At 47.8% G+C, this 23097-nt stretch overlaps 1 protein-coding gene across 1 annotated transcript in view; it reads left to right on the forward strand.

The window, feature by feature from the left end:
• JAG1 (jagged canonical Notch ligand 1) overlaps positions 1-23097 on the forward strand; it is a 71331-nt gene that overhangs the window by 34346 nt on the left and 13888 nt on the right. The window contains exons 6-17 of the mRNA XM_083431907.1: positions 6594-6724; positions 6954-7073; positions 8064-8177; positions 9037-9150; positions 11270-11383; positions 11855-11901; positions 14225-14398; positions 15071-15224; positions 16984-17148; positions 18095-18208; positions 21142-21255; positions 22746-22859. Of these exons, the coding sequence (XP_083288033.1) occupies positions 6594-6724; positions 6954-7073; positions 8064-8177; positions 9037-9150; positions 11270-11383; positions 11855-11901; positions 14225-14398; positions 15071-15224; positions 16984-17148; positions 18095-18208; positions 21142-21255; positions 22746-22859 (1475 nt within the window). The remainder of the gene's footprint in view (positions 1-6593; positions 6725-6953; positions 7074-8063; positions 8178-9036; positions 9151-11269; positions 11384-11854; positions 11902-14224; positions 14399-15070; positions 15225-16983; positions 17149-18094; positions 18209-21141; positions 21256-22745; positions 22860-23097) is intronic.

The following is a 23097-nucleotide window of genomic DNA, read 5'->3' on the forward strand; positions in this document are numbered from 1 at the left end:
GATCCGCAGACCCAGAGTGGTGAATCCACCCTGTGTCATACGATGAAATACAAAGCCTTAAATGGGGAAGGTTTAGGGGCGGTGGGTGTGGCGTAGCGTGGGGGGTGCAGGGGGGGCCGGCCGCACCGGGCGCAACATCTGGGGGTTAGGGTTAGGGGGAGCAAATCCACGGGTTAGGGGGCGCAAATCCACGAGTTAGGGGGCACAAATTACTTGCCTTGCCCCGGGTGCTGACAACCCACACTACGCCACTGGGCGGTGGATGTGGGAAGGAGGGAGTTGTCCAGCCCTAGGAGTGATGCAGATCAGTAAATAGGAATAAAAAACAAGGTACAGTGGTATCTCAGGTTACATACGCTTCAGGTTACATACGCTTCAGGTTACAGACTCCGCTAACCCAGAAATAGTACCTCGGGTTAAGAACTTTGCTTCAGAATGAGAATAGAAATCATGCTCCGGCGGTGCGGCAGCAGCAGGAGGCCCCATTAGCTAAAGTGGTGCTTCAGGTTAAGAACAGTTTCAGGTTAAGAACAGACCTCCGGAATGAATTAAGTACGTAACCAGAGGTACCACTGTATCTACAGAGCTTATTGGAGAGCAAGAGAGAGAGAGAGAGAATAATGAACAACAGCTGGCATCTGGAGCGCATAGCTCCTAGAAGGGGATGTGCCATAAATGTTGGTGAGCGGGTGCAAGAGGGAACAGTGCCCCCCAAGTGCTCTGGCCAGAGAGGGGAAATCTGCAGCAGCTGTGAGCATGCTACCCACCTTGGCAGTTGTGGTGAAAACCTGTTACGTCTGCGGTTTTCAACCTTTTTTGGGTCCATGGCTCCCTTAACCAACAACAGTAGTACCTCGGGTTACATACGCTTCAGGTTACATACGCTTCAGGTTACAGACTCCACTAACCCAGAAATAGTACCTCGGGTTAAGAACTTTGCTTCAGGATGAGAACAGAAATTGCATGGCAGCGGCGCAGCAGCAGCGGGAGACCCCATTAGCTAAAGTGATGCTTCAGGTTAAGAACGGACCTCTGGAACGAATTAAGTACTTAACCCGAGGTACCACTGTACATTCTTTCTGTGGCACCCCTGTGGGGCTCACCCCTTGCCTGCAGAGCTGGTAGCCCCTTGCCCCTTTTTCAAACACCCTCCCTTGTGGAGTATTCCTTCAGCCTCCTCTCCTCTCCCTCTCCTTGGGAGTCCTCTGGGCAGCTGCCGCCGCCACCCCTGGTCTCTGAACTGCCCCGCCTGCCTCAAAGAGCGGTGCCTCCTCACACTGCCCCACAGGGGCCAGGGAAGCACCCCACCCCCCGACTAGCCCCAGAGGCACTATTCACCTGGGATGCTTGTAGCCAGGGCTGCGGCAACAAACAGCCATCAGGGTATCAGAGGAGGGAGGGGGGAAGAAGAAGAAGAGTTTGGAATTGATATCCCGCTTTGTCACTACGCGAAGGAGTCTCAAAGCGGCTAACATTCTCCTTTCCCTTCCTCCCCCACAACAAACACTCTGTGAGGTGAGTGGGGCTGAGAGACTTCAGAGAAGTGTGACTAGCCCAAAGCCACCCAGCAGCTGCATGTGGAGGAGCGGAGATGCGAACCCGGTTCACCAGATTACGAGCCTATCGCTCTTAACCACCACACAGAAGGACAGAGGCCATTGTTGCCAGCAGCACCCCTGACTGTCATTCACGGTACCCCAGGATGCCACGGCACACTGGTTGAAAGCCACTGTGTTATGTGCCTTGGTTGTGCATGCTACTGCAGGCTTTGATTCTGTCCGGAAGGAACGCTTGTGAATCTATGCAGTATTTGGGGTGGCACGCCTCCTTTTGCCAGTGTCTGAGCGCTTGCCTGCATGGGCGAGGGGGTGCTTGCCCTGTGATGCTGCCGCTCCTCGTGGCTGGATGTGATGGTTCGAACGTTTTGAGCAGCAGCTCAGGCAAGACGCAATATTCGTATATAGCAGAGGGGGTCTTGAAGAGACATCGTTGTGGCAATCATGTGCCGCAGTGCTTGTGTCCCCATCCCTGGAGTTGTGGTTGTGTCAGCGTCACAGCTTGGTAGCACAGCATCTCCTTGGTCTTGGGTTCATTCCCCAGCTTCTCCGGGTATCGCTGGGAGAGGATTCCCTGTCTAAAGTTCTGGAGGATTCCCTGTCTAAAGTTCTGGAGAGAGTCAGGGTAGACGGTGACCCAAGCCCACCCAGAATTGGCTGCATCACAGGGGTTGGACTTACATGACCTTTCGCCCGCCTACAATTCTATGAGCTAACTGGAACAATGCTCTAACTTGTGTATATGTTCGAATATGGTGTTGGTTGGTTGTCTGCAGGCCTATGGGGACTAATGTTCTTAAGCAACAACAACAACAACAACAACAATCTATTATTTATACCCTGCTCATCTGGCTGGACTTCCCCAGCCACTCTGGGCTGCTTCCAAGAAAACACTAAAATACAATAACGTATTAAACATTAAAAGCTTCCCTAAACAGGGCTGCCTTCAGATGTCTTCTAAAAGTTTGGTAGTTATTTTTCTCTTGGACATCTGGTGGGAGGGCGTTCCACAGGGTGGGCGCCACTACTGAGAAGGCCCTCTGCCTGGTTCCCTGTAACTTGGCTTCTCGCAGCGAGGGAACCGCCAGAAGGCCCTTGGCGCTGGACCTCAGTGTGTGTGTATGTGTGTGTATTTCATGCAAAAAGCCTTTTCCCCATAGTCCCCAGCCCGTCCTGGTAGCATTCAGTCTTGTGAGTGTGCCGCACCCAAAGCCAGATTTCTGTAGCCCCATGCCCTGTCACCCAAATTACGGTCTTCGCTTGGGTTCAAACACTGGTGGCAATGCATACAGATTTTTGATTTCCCTCTCCCAGCTGCGGAGATCAGGCAATTTTCATGCGCCGGTTCTGGGCTGGCAGAAAGCTGGTTTGTCCATGGTTCCCTGTAGCATAGGAGACTTCTTGAGGCAGCCTCCCCATCTTGTGCCACACTCGGACAGCCCTGCCTCGTTTCAGCCACTCCCCTGGCATATCCCTGCTGCGCTTGTGGCACTCTGCCCAAATCCAAATGACACCTCAGGCGACAGAGCTCAGGTTACGTGCTTTGAAATGGAGCATGTTTGGGGCACGCATGTTGTGTGCGCAACTCGAGCACGCCAAAGGAGATGAGATCCGCTTGAACCCTTACGACGTGCTATTCCAAAATGGGGGATTTGCTTTGCCCCTCCGCCCTGCAAACTTGTTAAGGCCTGCTTCCTTTTCAGCCCTTGAGAACATACATGAATCACTCCTAGATAAGGGCGATGCAAAAATCTGACCAGCCCTGATAACAGAAGAGAGGCTTGTGGGTTTGTGTATGTGTGTGTTGTGTGTTTCGGTCGGGCTGCAGTGTTTTGTTCGCCCCCATTTTTGTCTGGGCCGGAGACCAGCTTGCTGCCTGAGCTGGAGCCAGAGCTCCCAGAGATTTGTGCTTCTGTCATCCATCTGAAAGTGCCTTATGGGGTTTGCCCACATTCCTCGCTAGCCAGAACAACAGGCTTTGTTTCCAGAGTTCAAGCCTTCCTCTGTCTCTCACCTCCCACTCTCTGCCCAGACATGCTCTAGTGCCCTTATTTACTTAAGGTGCAATTTTCCCACACTTCCTTTGCAAAGTTCTCCAGCGATGTTGCTGTCCTTCCTGATACCCCAGCCTCAATTATATTCTTGGACTCAGAGAGAAGCAAGATTATAACTCTTTTTCCATTAAGTTTGGGGCGGGGGGTCAGGGAATGAGTCACAGTCTCTTTAATGTTGCAAATGCGATCGTTTAAAAATAAGAATTTCCAAAAACTGGCTAGATCTGAAACAAGAACGCATAGAAGAGTCTGACTCCCTCCCCACCCCTGCCCCAAATTTCATTTTGGAAGCCACTCGCAGAAGAAGAAGATGGTCTGATTTTAAAAAATATGAAGCCCTGTATGTGAGCCAGGCTTCTCCGCATGAGAATGCAATTGTGTTATGTTGTTAACGCAGAAAGACTTAATAAATGCTTCGGGCTAAAATTAGTACTGCTTTGTTTGTTTTTTTGCTTTCGTTCTTAAATTGGCTGGCGTTTGCTTCTTTGGAACAGATCTGTCAAGATGGGCTGTGCCTAGCATTTAAAAGTAGAATTTTTTTGGGGGGGGGGTTGGAGTTTGGAGACCCTGTAAAGCAGCGGTGTCCAAATTATTTTCAAAGAGGGCCAGATATGATGAAGTGAACATGCCTGAGGGCCGGCTAAAGTTGATAAGCTTTTTTAAGGATTTTATCCCAAAGTTGTTGAGCTGTTTTTAGGATTTGGCCCCCGGGCTGGACTTTGAACATGGCTGCTGTAAAGAAATGATTTCTCCTCCATCTCTGAGCAGGGTGTACTGCGGAGACTACTGACTCTCTGCTTGTCCACACTTCTGTTTAATGCTTGCAGAGTTCAGGCTGAGAAAAGAATCTATGATTTTTGCATCCTTTGTGACTTCCATATAAAAAAAAGGGGGGGGGGTCGTTCCCCTTTGCTCTGTCTTGCCCACAGAGATGACACTGCCAATTGGGCTTCCAATAGATAGATTTTAATATTTCTCTTTTATTGAATATATCCAGAGGCTTTGAACTGCTTGCTCTCTCTCGCTCTCTCCCCTGTTCTGTAAAATTAATTAGGGGAGTGGCTTGCTGTCTGAGGTTTTTAGATGGAGAGTTAAAAGTCGCTGCAAGCAATTAGCCCTTGGAAAGATCCCTATCGCTTTTCCCATGACAAGGATTTGCTGGGCAGAGTTTTTGAAAACCGAAAGCCCAACTGGCTTGGATGGAAAGGTTTATTTTAATAAGTTAGGGCCAGCTTAGCAAGTAATTGCCGGTGATCACTTCTTCCCAGGTCTCAGTAATGAAGTGAACTTTGCAGTTAACCCACAATTTCATGCTTTCAACCTTTCTTGTCTGTTCCCCACCCTCACCCTCCCCTTCATATTCTCCGCTTCAAATAAAAATGGCAGTGTCTCAGTGTGGAATGTATTTAAACTGGAGATTTTCCTTAATGCCCTGTGTTTGCGTTCGAGGAGGGGAGCTTTTCGGATAACAGATTACATCTCTTGCTTTGTTACACCAGCCTGGCTTCTTGAGCTTAAAGTAATACGTTCAGAACATAAACACAGGCACTTGAGCCAAACCTTGGATGAAAATCGCTTTGGATCTGGGTTCGCTAGGTTGAAATTATCTGGTGGAGGAAAAAAATGTCAGATGAATATAGATATTCTTTAAGCACATAACTGATTTATTATGTATGCAGCTATATGTTATCAAAGTGGAAACATCAGTGGACTTTTAACTATCTTCTGACTGCTGCCAGATTAATATCTCTCTTGAAAGAAGATGCTTCCTGTCTTCCTAATTTGAACATGTGATTCTCCCCCCCCCCCCAAAAAAAACCCCCCAAGCAAACTGAGTTGCGGTCCAAGAGGAAATTCTCCAGTAACTTTGCTGTTCTATATTGGTTGGCTTGTTTTTCTTTCCGCTCAAGTATCCTTAAGCCCTTATATTCATGAGAATCCTTGGGAGAATCCTCATTCTTCCTCTCTCCTCTCCTCCCCACCCGTTTTATTAATTCATTTGTCAAACCCCAGGGATTGATCTATAGTGTGCCTGCACCCATTCTGCCTTCCCTCCCATTTGTGTGAGTTTCAGAACAGTATTGTCTTCCATGGCACCACACTGGGACTCCCAGAACAGTTATTCTTTTCTGAGAATAGGCTGTGTCTTGAGAAGGGGAAAAAAAACTTGGTTTGTTTACAAGAAACCACCAAATACTCCTTTTTCTTTTTGAGCAGGGAGTGGGGGAGGCTTCTCTTTAAATCTTAAAATATAAATAAGGATTTGTACATGGGTGCCACTAGCTCAGAGATGGAAGTCCCTACCAGGGAGGAATGGCAAATTAAACTGTTGGACTATGCCGAAATAACAAAACTGACCGGAAAGCTCAGGAACCAAGAAGACCAAAACTTTTTAGCAAAGGATGGGGAAAAAATTATAATTTATCTTGGAGACCACTGTAAGCAGATGAAAACATTGGCAGGGTTGCAGTAGCGCTTGCAATGTAGCAAGTACTATGGAGACAATGGAGTTTGTTGGAAAAGATGCAGTAGAAATAGTTTAAAAATAGGAACCATGGAAGGGAGGTGACAAGTCCAGAGATTTGGAGGAATCTGTAACTGTGGGTGTGTATGGTTGTATTGTTGTAATTTTATACTTGTAAAATCAAGTACAGTGGTACCTTGGGTTACATACGCTTCCGGTTACATACGCTTCAGGTTACAGACTCCGCTAACCCAGAAATAGTGCTTCAGGTTAAGAACTTTGCTTCAGGATAAGAACAGAAATCGGGCTCCAGCGGCAGCAGGAGGCCCCATTAGCTAAAGTGGTGCTTCAGGTTAAGAACAGTTTCAGGTTAAGAACGGACCTCCGGAACGAATTAAATACTTAACCTGAAGTACCACTGTAATTCCCCCCAAATAAATAAATGAATAAATAAGGATTTGTAGGCCTGTTTCTTTCTTTTCGAGCGACTAATTCCCCTCTCCCTTTCTTTCTTTGAAGGTGTCAGTACGGTTGGCAAGGTCAGTACTGTGACAAGTGCATTCCTCACCCGGGCTGTGTCCATGGAACTTGCAACGAACCGTGGCAATGCCTCTGCGAAACCAACTGGGGTGGCCAGTTCTGCAATAAAGGTACACTCTCAAGGCGGCTTTGAAATGCTAGTTAAACACGATGGAGGTTGGGGGAGGCAGCGAAGGGGGGGGGAGCTGCGGGTCAAGGATGCACCGCCGGGGGGGGGGCACACCCTCTCCTTTTGTAACGCCGGCCTCTGGCTCGGTTGTGGGGCGGCGGTCGAAGCGCTCCGCAAACCCCCACCCGGAAGACAGCTCCTTTCTCATTTTTCCGGACGGTCCCTTGCAGATCTCAACTATTGCGGAACTCACCCGCCTTGCTTGAACGGGGGAACGTGCAGCAACACCGGACCGGACAAGTACCAGTGTTCCTGCCCAGAGGGTTACTCAGGACAGAACTGTGAAATTGGTAAGGATCTCTGCAATCGGTTGGTTTGGCTGTTTTTGGGGCTGCGAGCCCTGGGCTGTGCTGGTCAGGAGAGAGCGAAAATCGGGAAGCGAGCAGTAGCGAGGACATCCTTGGGATTGAATTGTTGTATCTGGCCAAGTGCATTTTGGAGAGAGGGAGAATAGGTTGGAGTTACAGCTGGCACACATAGTTCTGCCGCTGAGCTATGGTCCTCCCCGAGTTCAGGTCTTCGGATATGTCTTTGGTTCTGCCAGCAATATCTGGCATGTACGAGTTTACTTTGCTCGAGAAAGGTTTGCATTGTGACTTGTGGGCATCCCCAAAGTGTCCTGCCTCGGGTATGTTTTATCTTTGTTTGGTAGGGGATTATACAGTCGCCCATAGGGACACAGGTGGCACTGTGGGTTAAACCACAGAACCTAGGACTTGCCGATCAGAAGGTCGGTGGTTCGAATCCCCGCGATTGGGTGAGCTCCTGTTGCTCGGTCCCTGCTCCTGCCAACCTAGCAGTTCGAAAGCACACCAGTCCAAGTAGATAAATAGATAACGCTCCGGCGGGAAGGTAAACGGCGTTTCCGTGCGCTGCTCTGGTTCACCAGAAGTGGCTTAGTCATGCTGGCCACATGACCCTCAGCCAATAAAGCGAGATGAGCGCTGTAACCCCAGAGTCGGTCACAACTGGACCTAATGTTCAAGGGTCCCTTTACCTTTAATACAGTCGCCATGAGATGAGGCAACTCTGCCTTAAGCAAGTATGAGCTACTTGCTTGGAAAGGGAGACAGCGGCCTGCAGATGGCTCAGCCCTCAAATAGATGCTTTTCCCATCTAAACCTAGCCGCTGTCGGGGGTTTTGGGCACTGTGTTCCCCACCGGCTCAGAGCCCAAGAGATGGGGGGGACAGGGAAAGTAGGACAGGTAATTTTTTAAAAATGAGGTTGTCCGTGTCACCGGCATTGGCCAAGCTGAAGAGGATTCTGTTCTTGCTGCAGCGGAACATGCCTGCCTTTCGGATCCTTGCCACAACGGAGGAAGCTGCCTCGAAACCTCGACGGGATTTGAGTGTGTCTGTGCTCCAGGCTGGGGGGCACCAACCTGCACACTCAGTAAGTGGACAAGAATTTCCCAGCTTAGTAGAAGCTTTGAACCTTGCCAAACCCAAACTGCTGTGCTGGCTTTTCTCAGTGGTTTCTAATGGTCCGATGAAATTCTGCCTGGGCTTGTAATACGCTGCAGCTTTCTGCTCTCTCCTTGAAATTTGCACGCTGGGCCTCCAGATCTTTGACAATTCCAGTTCGCTATCCCAAATGTCTTGCCCCTCAAATCTGGAAGTCTGAATGGTCCTTTGTGAACGTCCACAAATGGATATTTTACGAGGACAGCCTTGCCGGGCTAGTCGTCTTTCTTTGAGGGCAAGGGCAAAAATGGCTTCGCTGGAATCTTTTCTCGAAAGCAGCGTTTCCCAAACTTGGGTCTCCAGCTGTTTTTGCACTTCAACTCCCACCATCCCTAGCTAGCGGGACCAGTGGTCAGGGATGATGGGAATTGTAGTCCCAAAACAACGGAAGACCCAAGTTTGGGAAATACTGCTTTAAAGGCTGCTCAGTTGTGAAAGTGCTGTCTGTCTGCGCATGAACGTATTTCAGATGATCAAAATGTGTAAGCATTGCCGGAGCTGCAACTGCAGGGTGGGTTGGGGAGGAGAATGAAAAGCGGGAGCCATGGTTTCATATTGGATAGGGCTAGGGAAACTTTCCCCCCTGCCTAAGTACTGCAGGCCCTTGTGGGTAATCTCCTCGGAGTTGGAACATCAGAGGTGGCTTGCTCTTCTGCATTCTCTACAGCGTTTGCGCCACTTTTCTGACTATAGCAATGGCTTTGGGCCTGTGCCTAGTGTGGCTTGCCAGTCTGGCTGCTCTTGATGATGCTGAGATACGTATACTAAAGCGAAATCTCTCTCGGTAGATATCGACGACTGCTCCCCAAACCCCTGCGGCCATGGAGGGACCTGCCAGGATCTGGTCGATGGGTTTAAATGTATTTGCCCGCCTCAGTGGACTGGCAAAACGTGTCAGATTGGTAAGTATTGGACCGTAGATTTATGGAAGGGGAAATAAGGAATTGGAGAACTTGCTCCAGATTTAGGGACACCTGTCGCTTCGTGCTGAGGAACGTTTGCGACCTTGACATTATTCAGGCTCAGCCCGTGCTTTTGAAGCCATTGGGGACGCTTCCGCTGGGAGTGGAATACCTGGGATCTTTTAAAGAATGACAGAGATGTCTGTTCCTCTCTCTCCCTTTCAGCACATGGGATTCTAATTGACATTATTAACATTTGCTGTAAACAGTATAAAGGGTAAATGGTGTAATGCCTGTTCCAGCGTGTTTCAAATGTGTGATCTTGAGCATATGAGGCATGGGAGTCTCTGGGTTTCTTCTTGCCTTTCTGTGTCTAAATCGCAGCAATCTTCTCTATTGCTCTTAATAATAACCGTGATTTTATTGTTTCTACCCTGCCCATTTGACTGGGTTGTCCCAGCCATTCTGGGCGGATTTTGTATGGGGACAATAGCCAAATGTTCCTGTGTGACATCTGTAGAGCCTCCCACAATTTTCTTTCCCTCATCCCGATGGTCCCCAAAGCAGCATTTGTGCGGAGAACCCAGTTCATGAACCTGGTCTTTCCATGACTGCAGTTTCCTCCCGTAAGCTGTTTTGGTGACTATGATGGCCTGGCCCCATGGCTTTACTTCTCTATTCTCCCCAAAAGCTGCTATAACAGGAGACACTGGATGTATGTCAGTGGAGTGGCTGCGTAGCATAATACAACAAGATTGTGTTTGTTGAGAGCTGGATGCATGTGCAAAGAAACTTGTGAAGAACCTTAGCCGAATCTTGTACAGACCTTCTGATTGAGGACCATGTCCTCAGCTACCGGCCATCAACTTTTAGACTGCAGAGTCATTTCTGCAGCAATCCTTTGCCACTCATGCGAGCCTCTGTTATTTAATTTGGAAATGTCACACGTCTGGTGAAAGGGACCGCGATCCACAAAGGCTTACGCCACAAGTTTAGGTCACAGCTGAGGTTTAAGTTGCTCTCAAACTGCAGCCGTACCTTGGAAGCCGAACGGAATCCATTTTGGAAGTTTGTTCAACTTCCAAAACCTTCGGAAGCCAAAGTGCGGCTTCTGATTGGCTGCAGGAAGCTCCTGCAGCCAATCGGAAGCCCCGTCCGACGTTTGGGTTCTAAAGAACCGGAACACTCACTTTGACGTTTGACCCGCAAAGCATTTGGGATCCAAGGTACCACATGTACTTCCATGCCTTCCCCAGCCAGAAGTATCCTGGGAGCTGTAGCTTAAGGGTGCTGGGAATTGTAGCTCTCCTAACAACTTTCGGCACCCTTAGCAAACTGCTGTTCTCAGGATTCTTTGGGGAGCAGGGGGGAAGCCCTGACTCTTGGAGTTGGTGTAAGAGTGCTTTGAACGTAGGGTGTGGATCTGAAATAAGTCGTTTAAAGATTCCACAAGGATCTTTGCTGCAGCAGAGCTTATCCGCCTGGAGACTTATCTTTGCAGGATCTGCTGTGATGAGTGTTCCTATGACTCCTGCTGACATTTCTTCTTCTTAAGACAGGGTGTCCTTTTGCTGCCTCTCCCACCTCTCCCCCCCCCCCAACCTCCCTGTCAGCCTGGTGGGAAAGCATTCTCCTCCCTCTGTTCACATTAACTCCTTCAGAATTTGCAGCTGCATTCTGAGCTGTGGATGATCTCATGAAGAATGAGCTGTCTGCATTCTTCATCCAACAGTATTAATCCCAATGACTGGGGATGATGCTCTGTCATTTTGAAACTCTCCAACTCCCTTGCCTCCCTTTCTCTCTCCCTCCCACCCTCTTTCCCCCCCACCCCCTTTGTATTTTTTTTTTTAAATTAAAAAAAGTTGCTCTTAATTAAGGCCAAGGACTCCGTGATTGCCAACGCACCATAGTTGGGGAAATAAAATCTGGAAGTCCCCCAGTACTTCTGCCTTCCCTCCGTCTTTTTTTAAAGTCTTGCTAATCCACTCCTGCGAGCTTAAAAACCGAAAAGGAACTCTTTTGTCTTCCAGCGAACTGCGTTTGCTGTGAAAACGAGAGAGCGTGGTCTGTGTCTCTCCCTTTGACAGCACCCCCCACTCCTCTCTTCTCTTTTCAGATGCCAACGAATGCGAGGGCAAACCTTGTCTGAATGCCAATTCCTGCAGGAACTTGATTGGCAACTACTATTGCAACTGTGTCCCTGGCTGGACTGGCCAGAATTGTGATATAAGTAGGCATCTTTTCCTCTGTATCCCCGATACTGCTGGTTTTTTTGCTTGGGTTTCTTGCAGGCAAGAGGTGACCTGTGTTCTGAGTTTTGAGGCTCAGCTTTTGGCAATAGCCAGCAAAGGGTGGTGGTCAGCAGCCGATGTTTTTAGAAAGGGAGTAGTTCGTCTGGCATGAATAAGAGGCCCTTTTCTCAAACCCATTAGTCCACGACACCGGCTATATGCCGATAAGGTGGCTTGAAACAATGATGTGAAGTTTTCCACTTAACTCCACTGTAAGAATGGCTCGGGGTTCCCACCCATTATCCTGGCCTTATCCGGAGGAAAGCATGCAGGAAGCTGGACAAAGGGATTTATCTAGCCTAGAGTTTCGAAGCCCGCTTGAATTCTTTCTCGTGCCTTTCCTATGCGCGCTGCCTTTCTAAAGGCTCACCTACTCCCATATGTGATTGATGCTATTTTCTGACTTGCAGATATTGACGACTGCATTGGACAATGTCAGAACGGAGGCACTTGCAGGGTAAGTTGCAGATCAGTTGCGGAGAGCAATGGCTGCGAATCGCAGCGACGAGAACGCTGTTGGACTTGCCTCTTGCTTGCAGGCTTCCCATGGGCACCCACGGGTGGCCACTGCAAGAACAGGGTGCTGGGTGGGCCAGTAGCCTGAATCAACAAGGCTCGTCTTAATGTAGTTAAACGGGAAGGGACCAAGTTTTAAGTCTTCCATTCACTTATTATGCAGGAGCATATTGATCTCATCAGGACTTGACTCTCGCTAGAAATGTATATGATTTGATCCAAGAAATGGATTGGGTTTCAATGTACGTTTTCAACAGAAATCAGTACTGCAGAATAGGGATCAGCCATATTCTATCGGCCTTGCATCTGATCCATGTTGCTTTTGAATGTGTTTGCCCAGAAACCCACCCCATCACGTCTTCTGTGTTTAATCTGCTGGTCTGCGCGCTTGAAAATCCTGGTTGAAAGTTCGCCTTTAAAATACACATTTCGAAATGAACAGGTTTCCCCCCCCCCCCCACCCGTCGGAATGCACATTTTAAAAATGGTTTCTGCGCTGAGAACTACAGCAAAGAACTGTGACGTGTAAAAATTGACAGTTGAGATTGGGAGTTGCGGATTGGGTCGGTCTGAATCATGGATGTAGACAGGATTGGGGGGGCAGAAGCTCAGCTGTGTATTTTATTGATTTGTATTGATTTAGGCGGGGGCAGCCCCCCCCCAGCTACGCCCATGGTCTGCATTGAAATGCATAGATGATCGGATTTCTTGAGCACTCCTATAGCAGAGAACCAATTCTAATATCGTGGCACTGATTCCACCCTGAATAAGCTTCTGGGACTTGAGAGCGAGGAGACATGGAGGTTTCACAATCTGATCCCTTGAAGGTTTTAAAACAAACATGAGTGTGTATTTGAGACTCAACAGGGACAGTGTAGGCTCTTCAAAGGCTTACCAGAGGTGTGGCCTTCCTCGCAGTGTCATAGGATGATCTCTTAAATTATTTTACACAATGCAAAGTGAAAATAGGACTATATCAATTGATATTGTCAAATCATTGTTTTCCCCCCATTTGGAATACTGTGAATTACTATCTTCCGTTATTAATTTGCATCCCCCTTACCTGCCAGAATGGCTTTATTTTCTTCCATCTTTCCTCGGGGGGGGGGGGGGGAGGATACTCCCCTCCCCTTTTTATTCTCCCAACAATTTTGTGAGGTTGGCTAGGCTGAGAGGAAAGCGACTTTCTCATGGCTATCCACTGAGCCTCGTGGAAGGTCAAAGTAGGTGTAATAGGAATAGCCGTGTTTATTGCTCACACGCAAAGTGTGTGTTGGGGTGTGTGTGTCTTGTTTTGAACACTGAGAGATGCACCAAGTTAGGGGACCAAAACTACCCCAGCTTTTTACCAAGATGAGATTGTTTGATCTCCTTTTCCCCCTAGCACCACTGAAAATCACATGAAATGGCCAGGGAGAAAAATGGCTAGAAGCCAGAGAGTAGTAGGAGAATAGACCTGGGGCAGGGGATACCTCTCCCCCTGCCCTTTCGCTGTAAAAATCAGTTGTGTTGTCCCCCTTTGCTTTATGTTTGAATGGGGCCGATAACCTGGACCACTGTGCTTTGACTTGTCTAATTCTGGGCTCAGTTCTGCAACCAATACTCTCTCATTCTGGACTCCAGCTGAGGGTTCAAATCTAAATCCGCCCCCCCCCCCACTGGCAAATCTATGTCTCTATTCAGTATCCTATGCACATGTAGAACAAAACCATTTTTTTGTGTGTGTATCCGTTGAATGCTTCTGATGGGCCAAGCGAATTGTTTTGCTATTTTTTTCTTTTTTTATAAATATTTTTATTGAGTTTTACATAACCAATTTGAATTCAAACATCATCGTTTAAGATCCCCTGAATCCTTTGACTTCCCTCTGCTCCTTTTTTCAACTGCCTCCCTTATTTTCTCTATTTTTAAAAACAAATGACCCATTATTACCATAGTTCTTCATATATTACAAGCATTACTCAAATCCTGCCAAAGTTTTTAGTTGTTTACAGTGCTCTCTTAAGTACATTGTAAATTTTCCCCATTCCTCCTTAAAGTTCTTCTCTTCCTGGTTTCTGGTTTTCCCGGTCAGTTTCGCCATTTCGGCTTAGTCCATCATCTTCATCAGCCATTCGTCACTGTTCGGAACTTTATCGTCTTTCCTTCCCTGGGCCAGTGGTATTTGTGCTGCTGTCGTCGCGTCCATAAATACTCGTTTCTGCTCCTTCAGAACCTTGCGGACTGTTTTTCTTTATTTCCTTCCTCTCTGTGCCCTTTTTCAGGACTTGGTTAATGGTTATCGATGCTCCTGCCCACTTGGCTACGCAGGGGATCACTGTGAGAGAGACATCGATGAATGTGCAAGCAACCCTTGTTTGAATGGGGGCCACTGCCAAGATGAAATCAATGGATTCCAGTGTCTCTGCCCTGCTGGATTCTCTGGAAATGTCTGTCAGGTGAGGGCTGCTGAAACGCAAGCTCCAGATAAGAGCCCCAAAGCTTCGACCGCTGTCCTGAATACCGGTATTCACCAAGTAGCGCTATGGACCCCTCTCCAGGGCTCTGTAAAGTACACTGAAAATTTGCAGTGCATGTTTTCCAAGTTATTACAAATCAGCCCAAATTATTTAAATTTAATACAATTTCCTAAAACAATCAGGTTCCCCGCTCCTGTTGCAAACATATGTCCATTACTTCCTTCCTCTTTAATCTCCTCTTAATCCTTCTCTTGATGTTAGTCCATTCTCACAGTTGACATTTATAGTTTCCTTACATACAGCACCTCTGTTGTTTTTCATGAAGATAAAATCCATTTCACGTGTGTACTCTTTCATAAACTTTCTCAGAACTGGTGCGTTGAGAAAGTTAACTGCCATTAAAAATTGCAGTAACTCTTGCATGCTAGACCTTTGCCCCCTCCTTGATAAACTTTTCGTTTGAGTGCAGTTGGCAAGTGTTGTTTTGTATGCTGTACACAAGCAATCGGGGGTGATGGAATCATAATAATAATAATAAAAAAGGTCAGATTCCGTAGCTGCTTCCTGCTTGCGGCAGTGTGAAGGATAATGATAATGAGCCCTTTGTCTTAAGGCAACCTCTTTTTTCCCTGCCTCCCCTTTTCCTCCTAGTTGGACATAGATTATTGCGAGCCCAACCCTTGCCAGAACGGGGCGCAGTGCTTCAATTACGAAAACGACTACTTCTGCAGCAACTGCCCCGAAGATTATGAGGGAAAGAACTGCTCGCACCTCAAGGATCACTGCCGCTCGACTCCTTGCGAAGGTAGGCGTTGCATCTGGCCGGTCCGCTACGTTGCGGCCTGCTATTTTTCCAGGGAGGTTGGCGGAATGTGATGCTTTGCTTTCTAAAGGTCTTGAGTTCGATTCCTGACGCTTTCCGTCAGGACTGGGAAAACGCCTTTTTTTTGACATCCTGGAGAGAACTGGCATCTACTGGGCAAATGGCAGAGGTGAGGAACCTTTGCCCCTTGGGTGTTTCCACACTACAAATCCCATCAGCCAGTTTTCAAGGATGATGGGAGTTGTTGTCTAGCGGCACCTGGAAGGCCAAGGGTCCCACTATAAGGCAAGGGTGTGGGGAACCTCAGGTGGGTGGCCCTCTTGTAAGGATTTCACCTGGCTTGACTCTGTCCTTGATCTGTGATCGTACCCTGCATGGTGGGTGCCCACCTGCAGCCACCAAGAAGTGTGGTTGGCGCTGTGGTCTAAACCACTGAGCCTCTTGGGCTTTTGCCTATCATAAGGTTGGCGGTTTGAATCCCTGTGACGGAGTGAGCTCCCGTTGCTCTGTCCCAGCTCCTGCCAGCCTAGCAGTTCGAAAGCACGCCAGTGCAAGTAGATAAATAGGTACCACTGCAACAGGAAGGTGCTCTGGTTTCCGTCACGGTGTTCTGTGGACAAACGCTGGCTCCCTTGCCCTGAAAGCAAGATGAGCGCCACAACCCCATAGTCTCCATTGACCGGACTTAACAGTCCAGGGGTCCGTTACCTTTTCTTTCCTACAGCCACCTTTGGGTATGTGGCCCCTGAAACACTGTCCACAAGGGGTGGTGGCTTCAAAGACCATTTTCCAACTCTGTTTTGGGGCCTCTTTTTTTAACTACCATATTCCTAGCTCTGTAGTACAGAAGGCAAAAACAGCGGAGTGTTGGCTTTCGGGGGTGGGGTGGGCGTGGCAGGGAGTAATTCTGCAGCACTATATGTTGCCCTTGTTAGGCCAAGGCTTATATGCGTGGCTCAGAATGGGACTTTCACGTGTGCCTCAGCTGTGTCATCATGGTGTATTGTGGTTCCTTGCTACAAGTCGCTCTGGCCCTGAGGCTTTTGGGTACAGTGGTACCTCGGGTTAAGAACTTAATTTGTTCCGGAGGTCCCTTCTTAACCTGAAACTGTTCTTAACCTGAAGCACCACTTTAGCTAATGGGGCCTCCCGCTGCCACCGCACGATTTCTGTTCTCATCCTGAAGCAAAGTTCTTAACCCAAGGTACTATTTCTGAGTTAGCGGAGTCTGTAACCTGAAGCATCTGTAACCTGAGGTACCACTGTACTAGAAAAAGGCTTGCATTAGACCTCAGGTGGCTAACCTCAGCCCCCTGCCCCATCAATTTTTCCTAGACCTTTCAAGACCCCCACAAATTTTAACAGTTCAGATGGGGGCGGGGAAGTAAACACAGCTGGGGGGGGGGGTAGGTGCGGAAGTTTAAACCTCCCTGCCTAGCCCACAGGACAAGACAATCTCGCCCCCCACCCCAATCACCATATTAATAATTTGAGTTAGGAGGAGCTAATCTCCATGGCTTAGCTGAGAGGGGCAGTTGCATATCAGTGTATCCTATACTTGCATGTGGGAGTGGGGTGCCCCCTGCCGCTGGGATGTGGCTCCCATTGGCGAAGAAATCTGGCCCCCACTGTTTTATAGGGCCTGCTTGTTTTAAGAGAAAGCCCTTGACCCGCAGTAGGCCGCGGACGGCTTGGGTCTTTCGAGAGCTCATGTTGGGTCCGTGTCTCCTTCCCCCTGCAGTCATTGACAGTTGCACGGTTGCCGTGGCGTCCAACAGCACCCCGGAAGGCGTCCGCTACATCTCTTCCAATGTCTGCGGTCCCCACGGGAAGTGCAAGAGCCAGGCGGGAGGCAAGTTCACGTGCGAATGCAGCAAAGGCTTCACCGGCACCTACTGCCACGAAAGTAAGTTTCTCCTCGCCCTGCTTTTGTGGTCAACCCGGCTCTCCCTTTCTCTGCAGTCTCCTGTGTAAATGCCTTGCACGCCGCAGCTTGTTTGGCAATGGGAGCCAGGGGTTGGCTGCAGTCACCAAGGTCCCTTTGGGACTTTTGCTCCAAGTTCGTTCCTTCCTCCTTGGTGGGCCAGTCGATGCTAGTATTCCCTTGGCCTCAAGGAAGCTTGTTTTAAGAGGCTCCTAGCCTTGAACATAAGGGACGCGGGTGGCGCTGTGGGGTAAACCACAGAGCCTAGGACTTGCCGATCAGAGGCTGGCGGTTCGAATCCCCGCGACGGAGTGAGCTCCCGTTGCTCTGTCTCTACCCCTGACAACCTAGCAGTTCGAAATCACGTCAAAGTGCAAGTAGATAAATAGGTACTGCTCTGACGGGAAGGTAAACGGCGTTTCCTTGCGCTGCTCTGCTTCGCCAGAAGCAGCTTAGTCATGCTGGCCACATGACCCGGAAGCTGTCTGTGGACAAACGCCGGCTCCCTCGGCCAATAAAGCGAGATGAGCGCTGCAACCCTAGAGTCGGTCGCGACTGGACCTAATGGTCAGGGTGCCTTTACCTTTACCTTTAGCCTTGAGCGTGAACCTTGGGTTTTTGGTTTTTTTAAATAAATGCCAACTTTATAAACATACAAAAGGCCTCTGGCAGTAGATGGCAAATTTTACGCTGGGGGGTTTTTATGAGCCGTCTTAAAGGAATGTTTTCAAAGCTTTTAAGGTACGGAGAGTTGGCTTGCTTTTTTTAGGAGCCTTCTCCTTTCGCTTGTCTTTTTTTTTTGTACTGGGTTGCAGTTTGGGTCCAGACGGAGCAAGCTCTGGGTTCAATGGTTAACCCACCTCCTGCATCCAGCCCCAGTTTTCTGAACTTCCTTTTTTGCGCTTCATCTCTTTTAATTTTGTTGCAGACATCAACGATTGCGAGAGCAACCCGTGTAAGAATGGCGGCACGTGTATTGACGGCATCAATTCCTACAAATGCATTTGCAGCGATGGATGGGAAGGCACATTTTGCGAAGCCAGTAAGCGGATCTTTGTTTCTCTACTGGAAGGGAGGTGGTTGAGGGATGGAGACTCTGTCGTTCCTCGTGCCGACACTTTTCACATCCTCTGTCTGGACTGCAATCCTGAAAAGATCTTCTTAAGTGTGGTGTAGTGGTTAAGAGCGGTAGTCACGTAATCTGGGGAACCGGGTTCGCGTCTCCGCTCCTCCGCATGCAGCTGCTGGGTGACCTTGGGCCAGTCACGCTTCTCTGAAGTCTCTCAGCCCCACTCACCTCACAGAGTGTTTGTTGTGGGGGAGGAAGGGAAAGGAGAATGTTAGCCGCTTTGAGACCCCTGAAGGGGAGTGAAAGGCGGGATATCAAATCCAAGCTCTTCTTCTTCTTCTTCTTAAGGAGCAGTGGATGTTTTTTGTTCTTAAAAGAAAGATGCTACCCTATTATTTAATTATTCATTTCATTTTGATACTGCTTTGTTTTTAAGAAAAAAATCTCAAAAGTCATTTACAACGTAGTAAAACTTCAGATAAAACGATTCAGAATAAAACATGGCTAATAATTTTTATTCATTTTCAATTACAATAATCCAATAATAGCCTCATTATATCAATGCCAAATTACAACGCAGTTTCAATATCAATCATTTGAATACCAAATTTCATAATTTAGGTGGTCCCCACGTGCTAGAATTGATGATTTTATTATTTCCTTTATTTCTGCATTCCAAAATCTTATTGATTTCAGTTACATTCCAGTCACAATAGTAATCCCTTATACAGCAGCTGCAATATTTATAACTTCCATTCGTATTGACACATTTAATGATTTATAAGTCCACAATGATTTATAAGTATACTTCACTTGAATAATAAAACATTGCTGAAGAAAGTCAAATATCAAGCATACACTCAAAGCATCCTACTTAACAAGAAACTAAAATATTATTTCAAAAGATTTCAAAATGAAATATTACAAAGGAGGTTAACTGCAGAATGCGTGTTCAGTACAGCAAAGTGAACCAAGAAAACCTTGAACATTGAAAGCAATGCTAATTATTAAATGCACATTTAAAACAGCATAATTAGCAAGAGAATTAAATGTTATCATGAGCAAAGAACATATCTGCTGCTGTTGCTGCCAGTCGTGCCAATGCTGGTTCATGGCGTCTGGCTTCTGTGGAAGGTCAGACTCAGTGACCTGGGTCTGCACTAAGAGACAGCCAAGATGGTCTCTGGCCTCCTTAGCGGCCTCAGCTTTTGTAGCTGGAGTCAATCAGGGTGCTGCCCTCCCAGGCTAGGTGGAAAGAGGCCTGCCAGGCAGGGAACAGCTATTCTAGAACTCGCAGCCAAGATGGCACCCTCTCCATCTCTGCCTGGATTTTGGTTCTTGATTTGGGCCAACAGACAGCCACCTTGCTGAGTTTCTGCTACATATGCAGCACCATAAGCTACAGAAATGTTGCATTCCTCTTGGGCTTGCCAGTCGGAAGGTTGGCGGTTCGAATCCCCGCGACGGAGTGAGCTCTCGTTACTCTGTCCCAGCTCCTGCCACAACCTAGCAGTTCGAAGGCACGCTAGTGCAAGTAGATAAATAGGTACGACTGCAGCGGGAAGGTAAACGGTGTTTCCGTGCTCTCTGGTTTCCGTCACGGTGTTTGGTTGCGCCAGAAGTGGTTTACTCATGCTAGCCAGAAAGCTGTCTGTGGACAAACCCTCAGCCCAAAAGTGAGATAAGCGCCGCAACCCCATAGTTGTCTTTGACTGGACTTAACCATCCAGGGTCTTTTACCTTTTAACTTTACCTGTATTCCAGTGGTGATGCACAAGCTCATCTTAGAATTGGCAAACCACACTTTTTCTTTAGTAAAAATCAAAACAGCTACTGTTCTGTTCTAAATTGCTCCCCAAGCGGGAGAAAGTTTCTGTATGTCAGATTCCTTTTTTGACTCGACTAAATGTTTTGTGGGTTGCCAGTCTGCTTGCGTGTAACGTGCTCGGCACAATATGCTTTCCTTGCCACGGTTCATGGAACCATTTGATCTACTTAAATGAACTGGCTGGCTCCTTTGACTCTGGAGTTAAGTGACTCTGGAGTTGCTTAAGCTATATTTTTGCCTTGTTAAAACTGGAGAAGTTTTGAAAAGTTGAAAAATATGTACGTTTAGGGATGACACATGTGATGAAACCTTGGCTGCCAGTAATTTGAATTCAGAAGGGAATGGGTCACTTAAACTAGAGTGGTCTTTTTGCCAACCCAGGTACTGCTGAATAAAGGGCTTGAATGTTTTATATCCATGTATTTTCCTTTATAAAGACAGAACATCTCATTGCTTCTGTCTTGGCATCGTAGAACAGCCTCCCCCAACTTTGTGCCTTTGAGATGTTGGGACTCCAGTTCCCATCAGCCCCAGCCAGCATGGGCAGTGGTTGAGGACGATGGGTGTTGTAGTCCAACAATTTCTTGAGTCCAAACATCTCCCAGCCCTGGTTTATGAGGCTTCTGTCAGTAGAAACCTTTACTGTAAGGCTTTCTCTTGCTGTCATTTAGTTTTGAGATGATGACTAGCTTCTAATCCAAACACAGAGTTTCCCATCTCTGAAATATCTCCCTTTTCCTCTGCGCTGCTTTGAGAAGGCAGAGGGGGGGCTGAACTGCTAGCCTTTGGCCTTGACACAGAATCATTATGTAATAAGGCCTCATTTGCTTTCAGCTTAACTGTTATATTTGCTTCGAGGGAGCCAGAGTGGTGTGTGTTGGCAAGGGAGGTTGAAAGTGAGCGGTGGGGTATGGTGCAGAATAAACATGATAACGTCAGCGGTGGCATTAAGGCGCTTAATCCAGACTTGGGGATGGGAGGCCAAAAGGAGGGCTGCGACATGCCTGAGGATAAAAAGCAAGCTCCTTTGCCACAACCCTTCTTTTTTCTCCCTTTAACTCCCTCCTCTTCCTTCCAGATATCAACGACTGCAGCAAAAACCCCTGCCACAACGGAGGAACTTGCCGAGACTTGGTGAACGATTTCTTCTGCGAGTGCAAAAATGGCTGGAAAGGGAAAACCTGCCACTCGCGTGAGTCTTTTTTTTTGGGGGGGGGGGGAGATACCCTAAATCGGTGCCACCACTAAAGTTCGACAGTGCCTAGTTTGGTCTATGAATGGGGCCGGCTTATTATAATAGCCTCATTGGCCGATCGTTGCTGTGAACCATAAACTGGCTCACGGTGAAAAGGGAGCCTCTCCACTCGCTCCCATGTCTCACTCCTCCCCTAATGGGAACAACAAACCACAACGCTTGGCTTACCTTGATGTCGGAACCTGAGATTGTGGTTTTGTCCCCTTCCCCATAAACAAATTGCGACCAGCAAGCCAAGATTTGTACTTGGCTCGGCGATCGTGCTTCGTTGGGGAGAAGCAAACCACAGTCTTGGGTTTGGGACATCGCGAGGAGCCAAGCTTTGTGGTTTGTTTCCTTGCGCCGGGCAGGGGAGCGAAGCCGGAGTCATTGTTTACAGCAAGCCGTGGTTCGTGGCTGACTGCGTTGTGCAATGAAGTGTCATTTTTCCCGTCCCCCAAAGTACATTGAGTTGTTTTTTTTAAAAAAAGAATCAGATCAGGAGGTCGAAACTAGATGTGTTATAGGCACACATGCCAAAGCTCTTCCTTAAGATTAATCTCTTTATTTCCTGGGTGCCAAACATGGACAGATAAACCGGGGGAATGTCAAAGCTCAAGGTCTCTGTACCTCCTGTCGATCAAACGGCCATTCCCAAGAACCAATTCTTGAATGCACATACATGTAGTACGGTTGGCGTTCACGTTCTAAGACCATGAGCTGGGAAGGGTAAAAGAGTATTGGGAAATGGTACATGATGAATTGGGGGGGGGGGAGTTCAAAAGTACTTTCCCCCCAAAAATCCAGAGTCCTTTCTGTTGGGGATAACTCAGACTGAAATTCCCAGGGGTCAAAAAAGGGTATTTATGTATGCAACAACTGTGATCTGTGTTTTGTTAGCCCAAAAATGGGAAACGAGCAAGGTCCCAACCAATGAAGAATGGCAACTTAAGTTGACGGAATATGCACAACTTGCAGATTTAACATATAGAATAAAAGAACAAGAAGAACATACGTCTAGAGAAGATAGGAAAACATTTATTGAATATAGGGAAAATAATTGTGTACAGCTGAAAACGCTGGTAGCATTGAGATAACTTCAACAGTGTAAATAAGTTTTGATGGATGTAATAACGGAATACCAAATGGTATAGTTTCTGTAAAATATGAAGGGATTTATGATATGTAAAATGAACCATGGAAAGAGAAGAGGGGAAGTCATTGATACCTTAAGGATGTGAAAATGAGTACTTTAAATGTTATAAAAGTTACATATATAAGACCATGAGCTGGAAGGTGGGATGCAATAACTCTCAGGGAAACGGGCGAGCTGTTTCTGCAATGATTTCCTGGAGAGCCTGTCTGCCCTGAGCCCGTTCCACATACGGCTTGAGGGGGAGTGTGTTTTGCTTCTAACTAATCCTGCTTTTCCATTTGAACGCCTGCAGGTGACAGTCAGTGTGACGAAGCCACATGCAACAACGGAGGGACCTGCTATGACGAGGGAGATGCCTTCAAGTGCATGTGTCCTGCAGGATGGGAAGGAGCCACCTGCAATATCGGTTAGTAAATGGTCGTGGGCTCTGCTCATCATAATGTATTTCGACAGGGTCCTCTGGGTGTGACTGCGGCCCTCTGGGTGTGACTGGACTCCCATTCCCTGTCCTGGCTGACCAGTGACCGTACTAGCTGGGGGCTGGCGGGTGTCGGGAGTTCAGCAGCATTATTTCTTTGTAACATTTGTACACGGCCTCGGCCCAGTATACCTGAAGGAGCGTCTCCACCCCCATCATTCGGCCT

Source organism: Podarcis tiliguerta (genome assembly GCF_965153285.1).
Source record: "Podarcis tiliguerta genome assembly, chromosome: 3".
In the NCBI taxonomy this organism is placed as follows: domain Eukaryota; kingdom Metazoa; phylum Chordata; class Lepidosauria; order Squamata; family Lacertidae; genus Podarcis; species Podarcis tiliguerta.